The sequence below is a fragment of the Canis aureus genome, chromosome 2 (assembly GCF_053574225.1).
Source record: "Canis aureus isolate CA01 chromosome 2, VMU_Caureus_v.1.0, whole genome shotgun sequence".
Taxonomy (NCBI): domain Eukaryota; kingdom Metazoa; phylum Chordata; class Mammalia; order Carnivora; family Canidae; genus Canis; species Canis aureus.
Genome location: NC_135612.1, coordinates 32760530 through 32781732, shown reverse-complemented (window position 1 = coordinate 32781732; position 21203 = coordinate 32760530). Strand labels below are relative to the sequence as shown.

General features: G+C 39.6%; 1 protein-coding gene across 9 annotated transcripts in view; it reads right to left on the bottom strand.

The window, feature by feature from the left end:
- HERC2 (HECT and RLD domain containing E3 ubiquitin protein ligase 2) overlaps positions 1 to 20243 on the bottom strand; it is a 243912-nt gene extending 223669 nt beyond the window's left edge. For 5 of the 9 annotated variants that reach the window (XM_077868196.1, XM_077868211.1, XM_077868216.1 and 2 more), the window contains exons 1-4: positions 20134 to 20243; positions 19904 to 19943; positions 19437 to 19539; positions 8684 to 8798 (exon numbers count right to left, since the gene is read on the bottom strand). In XM_077868196.1, the coding sequence (XP_077724322.1) occupies positions 8684 to 8798; positions 19437 to 19508 (187 nt within the window). In that variant the 5' untranslated portion in view covers positions 19509 to 19539; positions 19904 to 19943; positions 20134 to 20243. Of the gene's footprint in view, positions 1 to 8683; positions 8799 to 19436; positions 19540 to 19903; positions 20060 to 20133 lie in introns of those variants that run through there. The other 4 variants (XM_077868229.1, XM_077868203.1, XM_077868245.1 and 1 more) reach the window with 4 other exon arrangements.
- Between the last annotated feature and the right edge of the window lie 960 nt (positions 20244 to 21203).

Below are 21203 nucleotides of genomic sequence, written 5' to 3'. Positions count from 1 at the left end.
TGTACCTCATAGCCAACTGCAAGGCCAGACAACAATATGCTGACCAGATTTGTTTTGGGTGAATGAGACTATGGTGGAACTTTGGATGATTAAAAATATTTCAGACTCGGGATGCCTGGGTAGCTCAGGTAGTAGTTTAGTGCCCGCCTTCAGCCCAGGGTGTGATCCTGGAGACCTGGGATCAAGTCCCACGTCGGGCTTCCTGCGTGGAGCCTGCTTCCCCCTCTGCCTGTGTCTCTGCCTCTCTCTCTGTGTGTGTCTCTCATGAATAAATAAATAAATAAAATCTTTTAAAATAAGTAAAAAAATAAAAAATAAATAAAAATATTTCAGACTCATTCCATGGAAAACCCTACATAACCAAATAGACTCTTGGTATCATATATCACTAAAAGCACCCTTCACTGTGTATGTGTATTTTCTTACCTCTGCAAGGAATTATTAACCATGAAATCTATTAAATCCAGTGGCACTCCTATTCTGATGCATTTAAAGGACTTATATAATCTAATAAAATGGAAATCAAGAATCCCCAGAAAATAAAGAAAATTCCAATACTTTAAATACTAGCCAGCCTCTTAAGGAGGAAAAAAATATATGTGTCTCTCAGAAATAAAAACACTGTTCACTGTTGGTGGGAATATAAATTGGTACAGCCACTAAGGAAAACAGCATGGAAATTCCTCAAAAAACTTAAAAATCTCACTCCTGAGTATCTATCTGAAGTAAATTAACTCACTAATTCAAACAGGTATCTGTACCCCCATATTTCATTGCAGCATCATTCACAATAGCCAAGAAATGGAAACAACCTAAAGGTCTGTCAACAGATGAATGGATAAAGAAGATGTGGTATATATGTATGTACGTACGTATGTGTGTGTGCATATATACACACACACAATGGAATATTATCTCAGCTGTAAAAAAGAAAATCCTGCCATTTACAACAATGGATGATTAGAACATTATGCTAAGTGAAGTAAGTCCCAGAAAGGCAAGCACTGTATGATCCACTTATATGTGGAATCTAGAAAAGGGGACCTCATTGGGAAGAGATGGGTGGTAGCCAGGGGCTGCAGGAGAGAAATGGGGAGATGTCAGTCAAAGGGTACAAACTTGGAGTTACAATAAGAATTAGTTCTGGGAAGCTAATGCATACCATGACAATGGTTAACAGTAGAGTTTGGGCAGCCTGGGTGGCTCAGCAGTTTAGTGCCGCCTTCAGTCCAGGGCGTGATCTTGGAGACCCCAGATCAAGTCCACATCAGGCTCCCTGCATGGAACCTGCTTCTCCCTCTGCCTGTGTCTCTGCCTCTCTCTCTGTCTCTCATGAATAAATAAATAATATCTTAAAAAAAAAAAAAAAACAGTAGAGTCTTGTATACTTGAAACTGGCCAAGAGAGTAAATGTCTTCATCACACACAAAAAAATAGTAATTATGTGAAACGATCAAGGTATTAAGCAACCTTACTGGGTTGCTTTTTACAATATATTTTTTACATTTTAATGTAAAATACATATACAATACATACAATATATTTTTTACATTTTACAATATATGTGGGCATTCAAATCATCACACTATAATTTGATGATTTAAACTTACACAATTTTAATATATCAATTATATTTCAATAAAGCTAAGGAAAAGAAAAAATTGTTTAGAAAAAAAAATCACTTAGAAACTGCTAAATTAGAAGCATGTTTACACATAGAATTCAAAATCACGTAATCCAAGTGAATTCCTGCAGAAATCAGACTGACTGGATAATTCTACTTAAAAATAGCTCTAACTCCATTCCCTGATGTGCTATCAAAATGGCATACAACAGAGCATACATGTTTCATAAACCCTGGGTTTGTTTTCTCAAGAAGGGCCTAGTTAATCTGACTTTTCTAAACTTCCTACATGAGTTTTACTTATTAGATAATCTGACATGACTTCCACATGCTTAAAATTGTGAAAATATACAATTATAGGCTCACTCTAACTGAATTATAAAATTTTGACAACTTTTTTAGAACAAAAATTATATTGTTCTGTAGTATATGAGCTTAACAATATTCAAGTCTTGCATTAACTTAGAGACACATCACAATATTAAACTGACTTAATCAATAGCTAATCTGTGAACCCCTGAACAAATGCTAAGAGAGAATTCTAAGTCAGCAGCCACCAGGTTAATAAATACAAGCACATATACTTTTCTCTCAGATTGCTACTTCAATAGCAAAAACAACTCTGCAATTTTTTTTTTTTTTTAAGAATTACTTATTTGAGAGAGAGCAAAGATAGAGAGCACATGAGTAGGGATGGAGCAGAGGGACAGAGAATCCTCAAGCACACTCCCCACCCAGCACTGAGCCCAATGCAGGGCTCACTCCCAGAACCCTGAGATCATGATCTAAGTTGAAATCAAGAGTCAGCCACTTAACCAACTGAATTACCCAGGCACCCTCAACTTTGCAACTCTTAATAAGCATGTTCTTTTTGCTCATTAGACATGCAAAATGGGGTCTTATAATGCAGACTCCAGAGCTCTGCTAAAATGCTCTAACACCTACTTCCCACTTTTTTATGTATGGTATAATAAAAATATATATTTGGTCTCAGAGCTCCTAAAAGTCTTAGAATTTACGGATAGGCATGTCTCCTGTTATTCTTAAAAAACCCCTTTCCAGCCTACCAGAGTTTATACTAATGAGCTGACTCAGGGAAGGACCTCTAGATGGTCTCAGTGTAGCCTGGTCACTGAAAGGACCAGTGATTACAGAGTAAGAGCTACTAGCCCCATCTCCTGACCTCCAAGAAGGGAAGCAGTTTGGAAATTAAATTACAGAAACTCTGAAACTATAAGACTGAGGAGGTTCCAGGTTGTGGACACTCGGATGCACTGGGAGGGTAGAGGCACCAAAAGAGGACAAAGAAGCTCCAAGCCCCTTCCTGCATTACTTGCTCTATGCATCTTTTCCAGTTGCCTATTCCTGAGTTGTATCTTTTTTATTAACCTAATAAACATAAGTAAAGTGTTTTTCTGCATTCTGCAAGTGGTTCTAGACAATTATTGAACAAGGGAGTCATGGAACCCCTGAAATTGTAGTTACCCAGGCAAAAGTGTGAGAAGTCTGGGTATCACATTTGCAGCTGGCATCTAAAATGAAGGCAGTCTTGTAGGACTAAGACCTAAATTCGCAAGTCCCGCACTAATTCTAATAATTATTAGAATTGAACTGAATTGCTAGACACCCAATTGGTGTAGGAGATTTACAGAACTGGTATGGAAAAACATGTATTTGATGTCTGAAAAAAAAAGACTACCTGAATTAGAAATTACTTAATTTGGATAAAAGTTCTAAGTAATACATGGATGACTGATATTAAACCAGAAAAAAAATGTGGCAAAGAAATATAAATATATATACAAAATCATGAATGCCTCTATGAAGGGAAAAAGATAGCATTTTTTTATCTTAAAGAAAAATGTCTAGTTACACCAGAACATGAAAGAAGATGGTAAGGGGCAAGTGAGCAGATAGAATAAAATGTACAAGATTCCAGGGAAAGTGAACTTTATCTGCCTTGGTTTACAAACCTTCAAAAATGTGTCGGATTTCACAAAGTTGATCAAAAAAAACAAAGTGTAAGCCCTTTACTACCAGACTGGGCTTCCTCTCTGTAACCATTTTTCCATGCCAGCCTGGAAAAGTCACAGAACAGCTACTCTCTCTCAAGCCCAGGTCAGCCTACTCTGGAGGCTGTTTGATACCTTCTTCCCAGGATCAGACCCTAAATTCCGAACTAAAAAATCACCACGGTGTTTTTACATCCGAATGGTCTTTGGCACTTTCCAATCACCAGAATAATAAACCTGGGCTCCCACATAACAGAATTCATGATGAAATGCTCACAAGCAGGAGGAAGGCTGAACATAAAATTATGCAGAGCTGGGATGTTCCTTATTTCATTAAAGTTTCCCTATGCTCCAGGTCCATAATATGGGAAGAGCTAGCAAATCAGAAAGAGAAAATTAAGGTGCCTAGATTAATCTCATACATGTAAAATGTTATGTAAACAAACACTCTGCAGTTTCCAGGATGGTAAGAGGTCCCAAGAGATACTCTATGCCTCCCTGCCCTTGTGAGTTAACCCCCAGGGTGGACAATAACCAAATCCTCATGCACAGCTATGAAGCCCACTCTGCCAAGAATTTTAGTCCTGTCCATTCTGATACTAAGTATAACTAATTAACCAAAGCTTTATGTCTTATCTGTTTCCTTCTAAAGTTGAAGGCCAAAAATGGGTCTTCAACAAACATGAACAAACACGAACAAACACAGAGCCTCAGTGGAATTGCCAGTCCTGTAAGGAACAGACTCCAGCAGAAGCTGACATCACCCCTTCCAGTAGACATCAGGCTGTCTCCCAGAAGTGAGTTAAGCCTTCCAGCAAGGACTCAAGATCCAAAACAAGAATTAATTATGGAGGACAGAATAAATTTATGAGGGAAATCTAATTATGGTCATTTGCTTTGGAATATGGTTGGGTTTTTTTTTTTAATATTATTTCCTAAGCCACTCATGAGGAGGCTTTTTTTCCATTCCTCTATGTCTCTAACTCCCAATGCAACAGACTGTGCCTATTCAAACATGAGACAGTCTTTGAAAAGCAAGCGTCATCAGCAGGACTTGGAAATGTTTTAGAAATGTAAATTCCCAGGCCTCATCACAACTCTAAGGAATCAGAGACTCAAGAAGTAGGGTCACCCATAGGTGTCTAACCAAGCCCTCCAGGTGATTTTAAAGAGCAACAAAGGTTGAGAACCCTCAGCTAAGGAATCAGGATCTAATTCTTTGAGTTCCTGCTGCAGGAGGACAGAGTCTTGATTAATTTCCCTAACATTCATGGCCCTCTTTGAAGTGGCTTTTCAGTGTATTCTTATCCTAGGGTATCCTGGGAACAGGGTATATTATCTGGAGAGTGTGTCCACTGCATCCTCAGACATACTTCCCAAAATTTAGATGCAATAGGGCACGTAAAAGAGTACACTTCAGGCAGCCCAGGGGGCTCAGCGGTTTAGCGCCGCCTTCAGCCCAGGTCATGGTCCTGGAGATCCGGGATCGAGTCCCACATCGGGCTCCCTGCATGGAGCCTGCTTCTCCCTCTGCCTGTGTCTCTACCTCTGTGTGTGTGTGTGTGTGTGTGTGTGTGTGTGTGTGTCTCATGAATAAATAAATGGAATTTTTAAAAATTTTTTTGGAAAAAAAAAAAAGTACATTTCACTCCAGTCTTGCACAACCCATTTCTGCTGCTTCCTGCTCACTGCTCACTGTTCTCTGTTATCACTGCACACCTACAGCCAGTTCTGCTTTTCACAGTCCTCCACCTAGAGGTCAGTCACCTCTTCTCTTATATGACCCCAAAAACCACCATCGCTGGAGCCCAGACCAATCTCCATAACTGTTGCTCAAATTTCAACTAACACCCCACACCCAAAATGCTCCCAACCCCACATGTGGGTAACATCACAGGGTCTTTGTCCTCTGTTACATACATGAATTTTTGCCCAAATAATCATGAGTTGTTGTGGGAGAAAGTCCACATTTAATGCTATAAAAAAGAAAAGCTATAAAACTGGCAGGAATGCTGCCCATCTGCACAGGATATAATGGAAACATTCATGTTCAAAAAAAACTTATCTCTGAACTCTTAAAATTAAAACACATAGAGTCCTGGGCGCCTGGGTGGCTCAGTGGTTGAAGCATCTGCCTTTGGCCCAGGATGTAATCCTGGGGACCTGGAATCCAGTCCCGCGTAGGGCTCCCTGTAGGGAGCCTGCTTCTCTCTCTGCCTACGTCTCTGCCTCTCTCTCTTTATTTTTTAAGACAGATAAATAAAATATTTTTAAAAATTTTTTTAAATAAAACAGAGTCCTGACTAGACTTTACACACATACCACACATACAAAAACCTCAAAACAATTACCACACTTATTTACAATATGAAGTCATAATCTCCATGGAACCACAAAAAGTTGATCCTGATGTCAATAAGTTACATTTGTAGTATAATAGAAATTAGCAGTGAAAATTCCTCAAGAGGCCTGGCTTCAATTTCCAGCTATACCTCTGTTATTTGTGCAAACTGTGGCTTCTGTTTCTTGGTAGAGTGAGGATTAAAGGAAATAATGAGAAAATATCTTCAAGAAAAGATGTAACAGCTACACAAAGTACTGGGTAATATTAGTTCTACTATCTGCATAGACTGAAAAGGTTTATAATAAATGACCAGCTCATGCTTAAATTCTTCATGCAAGGCCAGCCCTAGACAAAAATAAGCTTAGCGTAACTTTAGTAGCCTCTTTAACTTTTCTTTTTTTATATTTTATATTCTCTCCCGTACTTTCGCACAAAATAATAAATACAAACCTTAAATGGGGTGCTAATAAGAAGCGTTCACCTAAAAAAATGTTAAGACTATAATCCAGTCCTTTTTGAGGGGCAGGCCCCCCAAAATAAACACAAAACCATACTACCTGGGAGGCAGCTTTCTTTCCTCATCCAGTAGCGCCAGTAAATTCTAGATGTGATTACCAAAGAAAGAAAGCTTAGCTCCCGTGAAGCAGAAATTATTAGAACTCACTGTTTCCCAGAAATAAACCACTAAAGGATTTTACTAACAATAAAAACTCCTCCTAAGATGGCTGCTTGTGGAAGAAAGAAACTGATCCTTTCCCAAAGAAAGTAATCTTTAAAGATGCAGCAAAGAAAACTGTATCTAAGGAACTACTACTCTAATCTGTACATTCCTCACAATATCACCACCATACAATGTACATAGCCTTCTAAATGGAATTTGGTATATATAAACCTATCTGTGAAAAATATTTTCTAACAATAAAAAGCACATAACATGCCAAACCAAAAATAGAAACTTACTGAATACTCAAGACCCCCAAAAACTATTCAGTTGGGACTTATATTAAAAAATTAGGCTTTGCTTTCTAACCACATGATTTTCAAAAGAGAAAGAAAAAAATATTCATCAAATATAATAAGAAATGTAATTAGTTTTTCTCAGAGTATCTTTCACAACTAGTGTTTGATGAAAAACATTTTGGGAAATGTTTAATTCATTAACAAATACTAGAGGGCTGTGAAGAAGTGATGGAAAACTTTTTATTTTTACTTTTTTTCTTTAAAGATATTATTTATTTGTTCATGAGAGACAGAGAGAGAGAGAGAGAGGCAGACACACAGGCAGAAGGAGAAGCAGGTTCCCTGAAGGGACTCCAGGATCATGCTCTGAGCTGAAGGCAAACACTCAACCACTGAGCCACGGGTGTCCTTGGAAAACTTTTTAAACATACATAATGAACCACTGATACTACTAAAACATCAATGAGTGAAAAAAGCCAGACACAAAGGAAAACACTACTACATGATTCCATTTACATGAATCCTAGAACAGGCAAAACTAATCAACAGTAAAGAAAGATCAGACCAGTGGTTGACTCTGCAAAGTGGAGTCAAGGATGGGCCAGGAAGGCAGCCAAGGGAACTTTCTGAGTGAGATATAATATTTAGGTTACAAAGTTACATTTGTCAAAACTCAAGCAACAGTTAAATTTAAAATATATGCATTTCACTATGCATACAGTTTACTTAAAGACAAAAAACTAAACTGAACTCAATCAAATAATATGCATGAAGTATCTAGGGGAGCTGGGGTAAGATGCACCAATGGACAGAAGAATGGAGATCCAGGGATCCCTGAAATAAACAAGCAAAAAAAAAAAAACACTTATGATAGGATCTGTGGGGCGGGTTTGCAGCTGCTCACTATGTAGATAGTTCAGTTGTTCTGGGTGTATGGAAATTTTAACAATGAAATTATCAGGGAAAAAAAGAAAACTATTACATGCTATACCCAAAAAAATATACTAATGTTTTCCAGTGTATTTTCAAATGGACACTATCTCAATTCATTCTACAAAGAGAAAAATAACTACTTTTAAAGTACTATTTTTATCCACCTTCATGACTTTCAAATAGTGGGACTAACAAATTTTGGCAGATCTCAAGAGGGGACTTTCAGATTCTACAGGTCTGGTGGGGTACAGACATCCATTTCTTTTTAAAGCCTCAACAGTTTCTGACTCATGGCCAAAGTCAAGAACAACTGAATGATAGTCTTGTTGACTTTTCGTAACAATAGGCCTAAACGAGTATTTGCTGGTATTTCCCTATGAAAAATACAAGATTAAATCAAATAAGGGGCCAAGTCTAATCCATGGGTGAAAGACTTCCAAAAAGTGTTTTATATGTTGCCACAGGAGAGCCAGGAAAAATTTCAGAAATCATCGTTTCCACTCAATCTTATAATAATCATTATTTACAGTTAGCCAAAGCAAGATATATTACAAAACTTAAAAAGAAATATTAACTGGGAAGGACACCACAGCAAGGTAGCTTTGCAATGAAAAGACCTTCATTTACAAAGAGCAATGAAATCCAGGTAGTTCATAATGTTTACTGTAATGCAGACAACAATCTCCAGTGAAAACAAAATTTCAAGAGTTATATTTAGACACTCCTATTCCTATTGCACATTAAAATTTCTATAAAATACAACTTATAAAGATCTTTACAAAATGAGAACTACTAGTAAAAGGTCCTTACCTTTTCTAGGAGGAAGCTCTCCATTCTGGTTTAATTCTGTCCCCATATATATAATTTCTCCATCTTTAACCATTTCATTCCACAAGCCACAGAGCCCATCTCTTGTGAATGCAAGCTAGTAATGATAAATAACATAAACTTACAGAATGATCATACAATGCAATTCTTAAAGAATGATTATGATTTTTTTAAAAATCTCATTTCCTTTCATATATTCAATCATCATTTAATGAAAATCATCCCAAAAAATACAGTTAAATGAAAAAGGCACAGCGCATAATAGTATATAAATGATGCTAACTTCTACATAAGATACGAGAAAAAAGACACACATATGTGCTCTAGAAAGATAAACCAGAAACAAATAATGATTACTAATGATAAGACAACTGTGACAGGGCTACACAGCAGTAGAGATTTATGAAAGCAAGATTTTGAGTAAACTATATTTTTACTTCTGAAACATATAAATGATTTTCATCTTCAAAAATTAAAATTAAATCATAAAAAAGCAAAATCTACAACTGGTAACAAGCAAATTAACTTATGTTTATCACAAAGAAAAGTATTTCAGGAGCCTTTCAATTACACATCTTTAGTCAAATATACTTTATGGGGAAAAAAAAATCTTAAACTTTACTCATTGGTCTTATTGATAATTGTAGTATTAACATTAAAATCTTAAAACTAGGGGTATCCCTGGGTGGCTTAGCGGTTTAGCGCCTGCCTATGGCCCAGGGTGTGATCCTGCAGTCCTGGGATCGAGTCCCACATTAGGCTCCCTGCATGGAGCCTGCTTCTCCCTCTGCCTGTATTGTATTGTATCTCTGCCTCTCTCTCTGTGTGTGTCTCTCTCATGAATAAATAAATAAAATCTTTTAAAAAAAGTCTTAAAACTATCTCATATATATGGCATGATACAGCAATGTTCATAAAATAAAAGTATTTACAACAGTTAGGTTAGTGTTACTAGAAAAAAAGGTTTTTAGGTGTAAAAGAGATTTAAAAATCAAGGACATTTTTAAGAATAAAGTAAATTCGAATTCTTAATATGAGTTTATATTTGAATATATCTGCTTGTCTTTGGAAAGAATCTAGAATGAATAACACTTTGAAAGCAATGAGTACCCTCAGCACCCAGATACCAGTTTTCAAGTCTTACTTCCCAGTGAACAAAACCTGGGCTCTTGGGGGAAAAGGCTGATTCAAGGGTCAGGGTAAACAAGATGAGCCTGGAATATTTTGTGTTGGAACCAAAAAAGTTTAAAGCCTTATGGCGACCCTACTGGCTAAATTTAAAACAATTCTGAGCATCAAAATACAAAACTGCAGTGGACTGCAAAAATAAATAAAAACACAAGTCCACAATGATATTCAAAGATAAAAAACAAAAAGCAAAAATGCTCTCACTTGTCGGTATTCAGGAGTCAGAACAGGCTTCTCAGAGCAAGCAGCCAACAAGGGGCAGGGGCCTGGTGGACACCCAGAGAAGGCCTCCATTCTGAAAACTGCAGGTACAACAGAAGCCCTCTTATCATAAACACAATACACCTTACACTAAAAAAGGCACATCTCTTTGGCCATCTTTTAATGAAAGACCAGCACTTTTTCTTTGTTTACAAGTCCACTAACTCATTCCTTGTCATCATTCCAGCATGCACCACCTTTAGGAAGCATCTACTATTTCCAAGTCTCCATTTCTTTATTTTTCTTCAAAGATTGTATGTATTTATTTATCTGAGAGAGGAAAAGAGCACAAGCGGGGGAAGGGGGGGCGGGAGGGGGGGGGTGGGTGCAGGGAGAGGAAGAAGCAGACTCCCTGCTGAGCAGGAAGCCCGAAGCAGAGCTCAATCCCAGGACCCTAAAATCATGACGGGGGCTGAAGGCAGATTCTTAACTGACTGAGCCACCCAGGCGCCCCTCCATTTCTTTAAAAGTACCAAGAATTAAGCAGTACTCTGTGAGCAATCTCAGTATAGAACTCTATAGACTTTCAATATATTTTCCCTAATCCTTTATAGTTTTCTTTTACCTAACCTGTACAAGTAATTTTTTTAGCATCTCAATTTTATCCAAAGCATGCATAGTAAACAAAACTCTAAGACAGTCCTCAAGATCCTAATCCTCTGGTGCACACATACCCTGTGGAATGCCCTTTGAGTGTGAGTGGGCCCTATGAATAAGATGGGACATCACACCTGTGACCAGGTTTTACTTCTACCTACAGCAAAGGTCAACGAACTTCTTATATATAATTATAGCCCCACACATGTTGATTTCTAGTTATCAAAAGGAAGATAATTCTGGGGCCCTACTTAATCGGGTGAAAGCTCTTAAGAAAATGGAGCCATCCAGAAGAGACATTCTCTACAGTCAAAAAAAGGTGAGATGCCATGAACTACATATGCAGAGGGGCAGCATCTAGGAGACCATGACTCAGGTCTCCAACTGCAAGGAACTAAATTCTGCCAAAGAGGACCCCAATGAGACCCCAGGTGAGAGCACACAGCATGGCTGACACCCTGACTGCATAGAGCCTGCTAGACTCAAGGCAGAGGACCCAGCTAAGCCTTGACCAAACTTCTGATCCCACAGAAACTGGAAGAATAAACATGAGTTGTTTTAAGTTGCTAAATTTGTGGTAATTTATAACATAGCAACAGAACCAATCAGCATCCAACTTAGTTTTCATAGAAGCAACAGCTTTCTTTCAGCACTCTTATTTGTTCGCCTAACAAGGTAACTGCCATAAACATACTTAAAACTAAAACATGACTTTTGATAAAAGTATCACCTGGCAGGGGGAAAAGTAAGAGTGAGCCACAAACATTCAGCATCTCTGATGTTTTAATGAGGGAATGGAAAGGCTTGGCTCATCTGCTCATTCAGGTAAAAAGAGGGCTAATACTGCTGCAGTTCAGTCCAGCTCCCACACAACCACTTAAGGCTGGGAGGCAAACGGGAGCCAGACTAAACAGCCTCAAGTGTACTGTACTCTGGCAGTTACACACCATCTTTAGGTGGTCCAGGGAATAAATGCTCATAACTTAAGGCATAACTCAGTCCAATGGATGGAGACAAAGGAAGAAACTAGAAACAAAAAATAATTTAGGAGGCTTCTGCCAAGAGTCTCCCCAAAAAAGGATGACAGCCTAAAAGAAGACAAGGAAAGTAAAGTACTTAAAAGACACTTCAGATCAAATGAGACAGAGTAGATGTGAAAAATGAAAAGGAGGTAGGGAAAAGAATAGATTCAGATGAGAAAGAACTATTTAGTATTAACCACTGAGATTTTCACTAACTATTAACATGAACATGGTAATCCTCCCCCCAAGTACACATGTGTACAGTCATATGCATAGGCGCATGCATGTGCGCGCGCACACACACACACTGCAAATACAAATCCAGATCTTAACAGAGTGTCAGGACTAGAAATTCAAATCTGTGAGTCATCAGCAAATGGGATAGAGAGCACAACTTGGAGAAAATGCCAAACACCCAAAGAGAGTGTAACCAACATTCTCCACCCCACCTGCACATTGGGATTACCCACAAGGTGACTGTATCAGTTTTTGGATACAGTCCATGTTGAGTTACACTGGTGTTTAGAGCTACAAAAATGAAAAACAAACATGAAGTACTTTAAAAATAAGCCAAGGGAGAAACCCAGTTTATGTGGAAACAAGAAATGTTACTACCATGTCTAGAGGAAGAAAAGTAGGCGAACTCCTGTGTGGAAAGTGTAGACTGGGTATCTGGAGGGACACATACTATAGAAGCCTCATATGAACTGAGGACATAAGGATGTAAATGAGCCATGGACCTGAGTGACCACCATTTAAAGCACAATGGTCCGGGCATCTTAAAGGATTCAAGGAAGGAGGAACTAAGGCAACAAAGCAACCCTCTCTGGAGAAAGGCATGAAAGAGAGGGCATGAAAGAGGTGAACCTACAGGAAAGAATTCCAGGGCACTGGAAGGAAAGCACAGAATCCCAAAGAAAAAGCCAGGAAATTGAAAACAATCACAGCATTGTAAGAACAGCCTGTACAGGAAATAAAAATCACCAACTTGTCAATTTAAGACTATCTGTACAACTACCTATTATTAGCTTGTCTTCCTTAACAGCTAACTTACATAAAAAAGTAACCAAAGGGTGATGATACAGATGACAGGATTTAAATTTTCTTTGACTGTTTTAGTACAGAATCCAAATACTTCTCATTAGTTTACTTGGTCTTACATTCCTTTTCCAATTTGCTCTCACAGTCTTAGTTTTTATCCCTACAATGACATAGCAGCTAAAGTTATTTTCACCCTGAAAAGCAGACAGTTAAGAGGGGTATTAACAGGTCTAGTTCTGAGGGACAGTAAACTGAAACTCTGAGGCTCAATTATTTGACCAGGATCACACAACTCTGAGGCTATGAGAAGTAGAATTTGGGAAAAGGCCTAACTCCCAAGCTTGTTCTTTTCTCACCAACACCACAACAGGCAGGGAAAGGGCCTGGGAGAGCCCCTGAATCCCCCACATTGGTGCTACTGATACTTGAACACTAAACCGGATTGGGCAAGCCAACCCTTAAAATATCTATTAAAATGACTACTTCAGGAGGTGCCTGGCTGGCTCAGTCAGTAGAGCATATGACTCTTGATCTCAGGGTGTAAATTCAAGCCCCATGTGGAATAGAGATTACTTAAAAATAAAATCTTTTTAAAAAATAAAATGAGGGCAGCCCCGGTGGCCCAGCGGTTTGGCACCACCTTCAGCCCGGGGTATGATCCTGGAGACCCGGGATCGAGTCCCACGTCGGGCTCCCTGAATGGGGCCTGCTTCTCCCTCTGCCTGTGTCCCTGACTCTCTCTCTCTCTCTCTGTCATGAATAAAAACATAAAATCTTTAAAAAAAAAAAAAAAAAGCTATTTCAGAATTATATAATTATGGAATATAGGGATCCCTGGGTGGCTCAGCGGTTTGGTGCCTGCCTTTGGCCCAGGGTGCGATCCTGGAGTCCCGGGATCGAGTCCCGCGTCGGGCTCCCGGCATGGAGCCTGCTTCTCCCTCTGCCTGTGTCTCTGCCTCTCTCTCTCTCTCTCTCTATCATGAATAAATAAATAAATAAATCTTTAAAAAAAAATTATGGAATATAATCTAAAACAGTATGCCAAATGGTTAAATGACATTTTTATTAACTTATAGTTAGAAAATGTTTATTTTACTTATCTTTAAGATATGCCCGAAATGTAATCTTATGTTCAAGTACTTGCAGACACTCAAATAAAGGTATCTGGCTTTTTTTTTCGTAGCCTTGCAGAAAAACACTTACTAAGCAACTGCTAAACACAGGACAACATACCAACTCCAAAAAAATTTTAAACACAGGTTTCTAGAGCAACTGGGGATGCCAGCCAGAAACATAAAGTACCTGTGTTTTAAGACATCAGGCAGCAAGTCTGAGCCCCAAGAGGGAAGTATAGCCAAAAGAACCTAAGGCTGATCCTCTGAGAGGCATCTACCATTCTGTGGGCAGGGCTAAGACCAATAGCTGAGCAGAGCTGCTGGAGCCAGGGTCCTCATGGGGGAAAGCCTGGTAGACACACCATGCTTTGAGTGAAACTTCGAAGGGCCACACCAGAAGCAGGGATAAGGTGGAAGCAGATGGCCTTCCTAGGAAAGAAGCCCAGTTTTGAAAAAATCGCAGCCCCCAACTGCTCTGCAGTGACCTGGGACTGCTCTTGCTGCTTGATTAGTAGGTAGATCCTCTCCAGAGGAGGAAATCATCACCCAGAGCCTCAAAGGATCTTGTAAGACCAAGTTTCTGCTGAGTTGAGGAGACAGATGAGCTATAAGAAGGTTAAGATGACAAGAATACAAGTGAAGGGGGATCTGCAGAAAAAGAATGAACTTTAGAGATGGAACAAGGGGACCCTTGAGTCTTGGACTGAATACTGATTTCTGCATGGGTTGAGAAAACCACCAAGGCTGGGGAAAGAAGCACTAGAAAGTAGAAGGCAGAACCCCCAGGATTTCCAGTCACAGAAAAGCCTGGGTTTCCACCAACCAGAATGAAAAGGACCTCGCAGCACACCAAACATTTAGGAAGATCCCTAAGGAAGAGACTGCCTTAATAAGGCAGATAAATGAGCACATGACTAGAGGTTGTACTAGATCAGCCAAGCAAACCTGAGGATCAAGGTTTGAAAAAGTTTAAACTTAGATGAATGCCAGTCAAAACTAATGCTCTTTAAAGAAATAAAATCCAGCACAGAACAACGTAATATTTACAACATCCAGCATTATTGAATGAAAAATTACCTGGCATCTGGCATGCGAAAACACTCCACAACCAGAGCAATCAATCAATGGAAATGACAGAACCAATCAACAGAAATAAATCCAGACGTGACAGAGATGATGGAATTACGAGACAAGAACGTTCAAGGCTCTATTATAGACAACGTCCAGATGCTCACAAATAGGAAAAAATGAATCCGATGACACATGAAATGACAGATATGAAAAGAACCCAAATGGAACACTCAGAGATGAAAAATACAACACCTAAAGTGAAAACTTCAAAAGGACTAATAGATTAGATATTGCAGAACATTTATACTATAATGTACCATACCTAATCATATAGCTATTATATAATATGTTCTCTCCTGTTTAAAACTCATTTACTCTGTTCCACTCATAACTATAGGTGCAATGCCACCATCAGTCTTCATGTCAATCTATAGTCTTTCAATCATCTAAAAATCCTCCTCTACCCACTTCCTTAGGAAGAGCTCATGGGAACAGTATCTGTTCATTGATAGAGTTGTGTCCTTTTTACCTAAAAAGTCAGCTTTCTTAGAACATAACCTACTCACATTTTTTTTTTCCTGGGAGCCATAAATATGTTACTGAATCTTCTTCTGCAAAAAAGTCTTGTGGTCAAATCTGATGGTAACCTCATTAACTTTCCCTTATAAATATTATGAGTCTTTTCTAAGAACCAAAAGTTAGTTTTTTTAAAAAGACTAACAGAACATATAAAGCCCTGACAAGATTAATTCAAATCTAGAAAAAATACAAATAACCAAAATCATGAATAAAAAAGTGAGCTATGCTACCTATTCTACAGATAAGAAAGTAATCAGAAGATGTCATTATGAATATTAAGTTACCTATATTTATAAAATTATTTTATTTCTACATCTCATCTGTCAACTGGAAAACCTGAAAATAGAATTTACCAAGATGATCACGTTTATGTTCTTTAATCTACTGATATTTCTAAGCATAAAGTAACAATATATACACTTAATAATTTTAAGTTCAATTTTAAAATTTAACTTTTATCTTGACTCATTTCAAATTAATGATTAGAAGAGACAAACAATTCGAGTTTAATTATTAATGTACTCGACAACTTTGATGCACCTCAAGGGTCTTACACTGGGAACAAAACCAGTCTCAAAAGGTCATGTACCATATGACATTCTCAAAATGATAAAATTAAAAAGACAAAAAAACAGATTAGTGATTGCCAGGGGTCAAAGATGGTGGGAGAAGGACGGTGTGACTATACAGGGGCCAGAGGGAAATCTCTGTGGTATGATAACAGGATTGCCACAGAACTATGCACACATTGTACCAATGTCAATTTCCTGGTTTTGATATTGTACTATAGTTATATAAGATGTAACCACTGGGGAAATCTGGATGAAGAGTGACAGTGACCTTTGCAACTTCCCGTGAATCTATAAATTATTTCAAAATAAGTTTTTAAAAAATTGCATCATACATATCTAATTTCATGCTCCTCTTCAAAGAACCCAAAAATAGAAACTCTAGGAGATTCATCTGAGTACAGATTATGCAAGAAAAAGATAACACCATTCTTGGACCGGTGCTCAGACACACCCTTAGCCCTACATCAAGACTAGCAAATAAATGTACATATATAATTTAAGAATAAAAAGGTATCATATACCATACCTTTTAATGTATCATATACCATTTTTTATACTTCCTTTGCTTAATAGACTTTTTGGTTCACTGAGAAACTACCAATCACATCAGACAGGACTTTTACTTTAAATATTAAAATGGTAACAGCAGTTATTATGTTAGCTCTGCCTTTTATAGCCTCTTCAAGACAGTTGCAAAGGAAATGGCAATTCAACGTACTCCACACAACAATCTGAAAAGAGTGTTGAAAAAGTAAAAAGCATTATATATGTAAAAAACAGATATACGGGGGATCCCTGGGTGGCGCAGCGGTTTGGCGCCTGCCTTTGGCCCAGGGCGTGATCCTGGAGACCCGGGATCGAATCCCACATCGGGCTCCCGGTGCATGGAGCCTGCTTCTCCCTCTGCCTGTGTCTCTGCCTCTCTCTCTCTCTCTCTCTCTCTCTATCATAAATAAATTTTTAAAAAAAATTTTTTTTAATTTAAAAAAAAAAAAACAGATATACGCCTGCCATATAATTGGCACTCCACTAGAGGCAGCTTGTTCCAACATCTTAGGCTTGACACATTTAAACATCTACAAACAAGAAAGTCTACGATCAGCGTCTGTGTTCTTTATAATATACACATGTGTAATAAACACATGTTTTCACAGCCTCCAAAAATATTTCCTTTCTAAAGTCACCAAAACCTTCACGGGCATTTCAAGCAAAAATAGCCATAGAAAATTGATCTGCTAAATCCAAGGTTAAGAAACATGTTTCTACCCACATAATATAAATTAAGCAGGTGTCAATTCTGTTCACAAACATAAGCCCTACCTAAGGAATGGGACACTTCCCGTTCCAGTTGGGAGAGACATCCCCAATTGGGTAAGGGTAAAACCTGTAGTATAAGGCTTGCATCTGCAATGTGTGTCTGCAGGAAGGATTTCTTACGCTAAAACAACATTTGTTCTTCATATTTAACAAGCAATGCTGGAGAAATTATATAAAACCAACATCAGCAATCATTTTTTTCATATTAAGTAGCTTCAAAAGCCACAACACATTTTCCCTCTGGTGCACTCTCCAAAACCTAGGTCTCTTCACATATTCCTAGAACGAGCTTGGATGACTTTTGACTAATATCTGAAATGTCCAAAAAGGGCCACTGTATATTACACTAAATATATCAAAAGTGAAACGGTAAGCACTCTAAGGCATAAGTAGTGTTTCTTTTTATTTATATCTGCCTGACTCATCAAGGAACTCAACTCAGCATTAAATTGGTTTTAGATCACAGGCTAAAACTCGTATTAAGCAGTTATTCAATTATTAAAAAGAAAAGAAAAACTTTATGAGATAAAATTCTTTACTTCAAGTTCTGCAAAATACACAAACACTAATATAAAAAAAAAACAAAAAACAAAAAACAAGCTTTAAAATCAGTTTGCTTGAATCTCAAAATTTCCGAAATAAGAAATTACTCATCTCAAATCTCCCTACCCCCACTTTAAAAAAAGACAAAGGAAAACAAAAGGTAATTGCTAAATAAAAGGCAATGTTTAAACAACAACAAACCAAATGAGTAACTACTATGCCAATTCTTGACCCAAACCTTTGCGCTTTAATCTAACATTACCCCATTAATAACAATCCAAAATCCAAAACATAGCTCTAAGCACTTGGCTCTCACACCTACTGAGACTCAACACTTAAAAAAAAAAAAAAAAAAGAAGAAGAAGAAAGAAAAAGAGGGGTGATAATACTTCACTGCAAGTATCTACGACCAAGTGCTTACAGAATATACGACTCTTGATAAACCGTTATGCACTATGTAAGATTATACTGAAAAAAGTAGAGATTACTTGAGAAATACTTAAAATGGGTTAATCTCAGGAAAGAGAAGAAGCAATTTACAGTACAAAATATTTCAGACCCTTCTTTTTGCTGTTAATACAGAGTTACGAAAGTAGTTTTTCCAAATCATTTGCAAAGGAAACTAACTTGGGGTAAAAAAATAAAAAAAATAAAGTCTAAAGAAACATTACTGCTATTGTTTAATTGATAAATTTCTGAACAAGCTTACAATTACATTATTAAATCAAAACGTTAGAAAGTCTAAGGACAACACATTCTTTATGTGAAAACACCTGAACACTCCTCTTAACAAGACCACTTCCAAATACTAAAAATACAGCTCGGAGTCCCAGGTGGCTCAGTGGTTGAGCGTCTGCCTTTGGCTCCGGCGTGATCCCACGGTCTAGGGATCGAGTCCCACATCCGGCTCCCTGCATGGAGCCTGCTTCTCCCTCTGCCTGTGTCTCTGTGTCTCTCATGAATAGATAAATTTTAAAAACCTTAAAAAAAAATTAAAATACAGCTCAACTGAACTCTTGTCTCCCTAGAAACGCAAATATAGGGTCCCATAAATGAGGCCGTTTCTGCAGGACATAATTACCACATGTTACTTCTTCCCCTCATAAATAACTAAACCTCTCAAAACTATCACTAAACAGTCAACAAGAAATGGTTAAGAATAATACAGACCTCTTAATAGAACAAATGTTTCCATAACCAGATCTCAAGTTACTTGCACTTACACATAAGTGCAATTAAAATGCAGGCACACACAATCTATATAAAAACTGATATGATAACGGTTCGTTTTAAATTATAGGAAACAAACCTGCTTCTCTAATATGCGAGATCCGATCCGCATCCTGTTACTTATCCCATAAAAAGCCTTAACCAGAAATTTAAATATGGAGGCAGGAACACACCAAGAAAAAAGCATGTCAAACCCTACCTGAATGTCTGTTTTCAACCATTTGGAATCGAGTCGAGTCTGGGCAGCCAAACAGAAAGAATCAGAGGGCATCTTTCCTCCAGGTTCCTCCCAGCTGTCAGTCCTGCAGGTAAACCATACATGTTGGAAGACCTGAAGCTTCTCAGAGTGGTACAAAGAGCCTTCCGAAGGTTTAGTGCGGCAGAAGGAAGGGAAGGATGAGAGAAGAGAGACGGTGGGGGAGGGGAGGAGAGAAGAAAGGAAGAGAGAGAGAGAGAGAGACGGCGAGGGACGCGGGGAGGAGGCAGCAGACTACGGCCAGCACAGGTGTGGCACCGGGACTCGCCGGGCGCCTGCACTGTGTGGGCGAGGCCCTCGCATGAACCGGCACGGGAGCCCCAGCCACAATGTCACCCCGTCCCTTCCACACACGGACGCCCACAGCCCGACAAGTGACAGTAGCCTGCATCTGCCGCTTTATCCCGTACCAGCAAGTGGTGCGTGAAACAAATTCACCAAAAGTCACATCTGCGGAAAAATCCAAAACAATAATGACTCCGAAATGGAAACACAGCCCGAGACGCGCGGCGCGGGCGATCCGCGCAGGCCCAGGTCCGGCGGCCGCACCAACGCCCGCCGCCCGCTGCTTGGCCGTGCTCGGGCTCCGACCCGCACCGCCCCACGGCTGGCCGCCCCCGCAATCCCCCGGCACGAGGACCTGACGGGAAGGCCCCGCCGCCTCCGGCGGGCGGCGCGCGGACAGAGCCTCCGAGCCTCCGCTGGGTCCGCCGCCGGCCCTGGGGATCCCAGTATCTCTCGCGACCCCAGGGGCGGACCGACACGGACTACCGCCCCTGACGGCCAGCCAATCACAGCGAGGCTGCTCCACCGGGACAGCCAATGGGGAAGAGGATGCCTCTCGCCCTTCCCCCCTCCCCGCCTCCTTCCTTCAATCCGGCCCATCTTCCTCTGAGGGTTTCACCCCTCGCCGGCAGGGCCGACAGCAGGCGCTTAGGGGGCGGGACTTCCGCCGCCGCGGGCAGGGCCAACCGCAGGCGCGTGGGGGCGGAACTTCCTCCGCACGCAGGCGCTCCGGGTCGCGGTCCGCAGAGTGCTCGCGAAGCCCTGCGGGCGGGGTGGAGCGCACGGAAGCTGCTGTGCTGGACCGGGAGCCCTCGGGGTGCGGTGGGCGTAGGTTCAGGTGACACCCGAGCCAAGCTGAGCCTCCTCCCGGATACCCCCTTGAAAGCTGCTAACAGCCTAAGTACAATTCCTGGCGCGGCTGGCAGCAGGGGCCTCAGAGGAGGAATCTACTTCTAGTACCACCCTAAAGCAAATCCTAAGGAACAAAACCACTAGTCATAGGACATAATGGAGTTAAACTAGAAGTCAGTAAGAGCTCACAGGAGGCACCTGGGTAGCTCCGTGGATTAAGCCTCCGACTCTTGATCTCGGCTGATATCCTGATCTCATGGTGGTGAGTTCAGGCCCGGTATTGGGCTCCGTGCTTCAAAAATAAAAAATAACAGGACTATCTCTAAACACTTGGAAATTAAGCAGTACACATCCAGGTTATTCACAGGTCGGAGAAATCTCAAGGAAAAAAGAACTATTTGAGTTGAACAAAAATAAAAATATAACGATTTATGGGATGCGACCAAAACAGTGATGAACGTGAAGTTTATAACAACTGATTTTCTTAGAAAAGAAGAAAGGTCTAAAATCAAGGACCTTAGCTTCCATTTCAAGAAACTAGAAAAAGCAAAGCAATATACTTCCAAAGCAGGA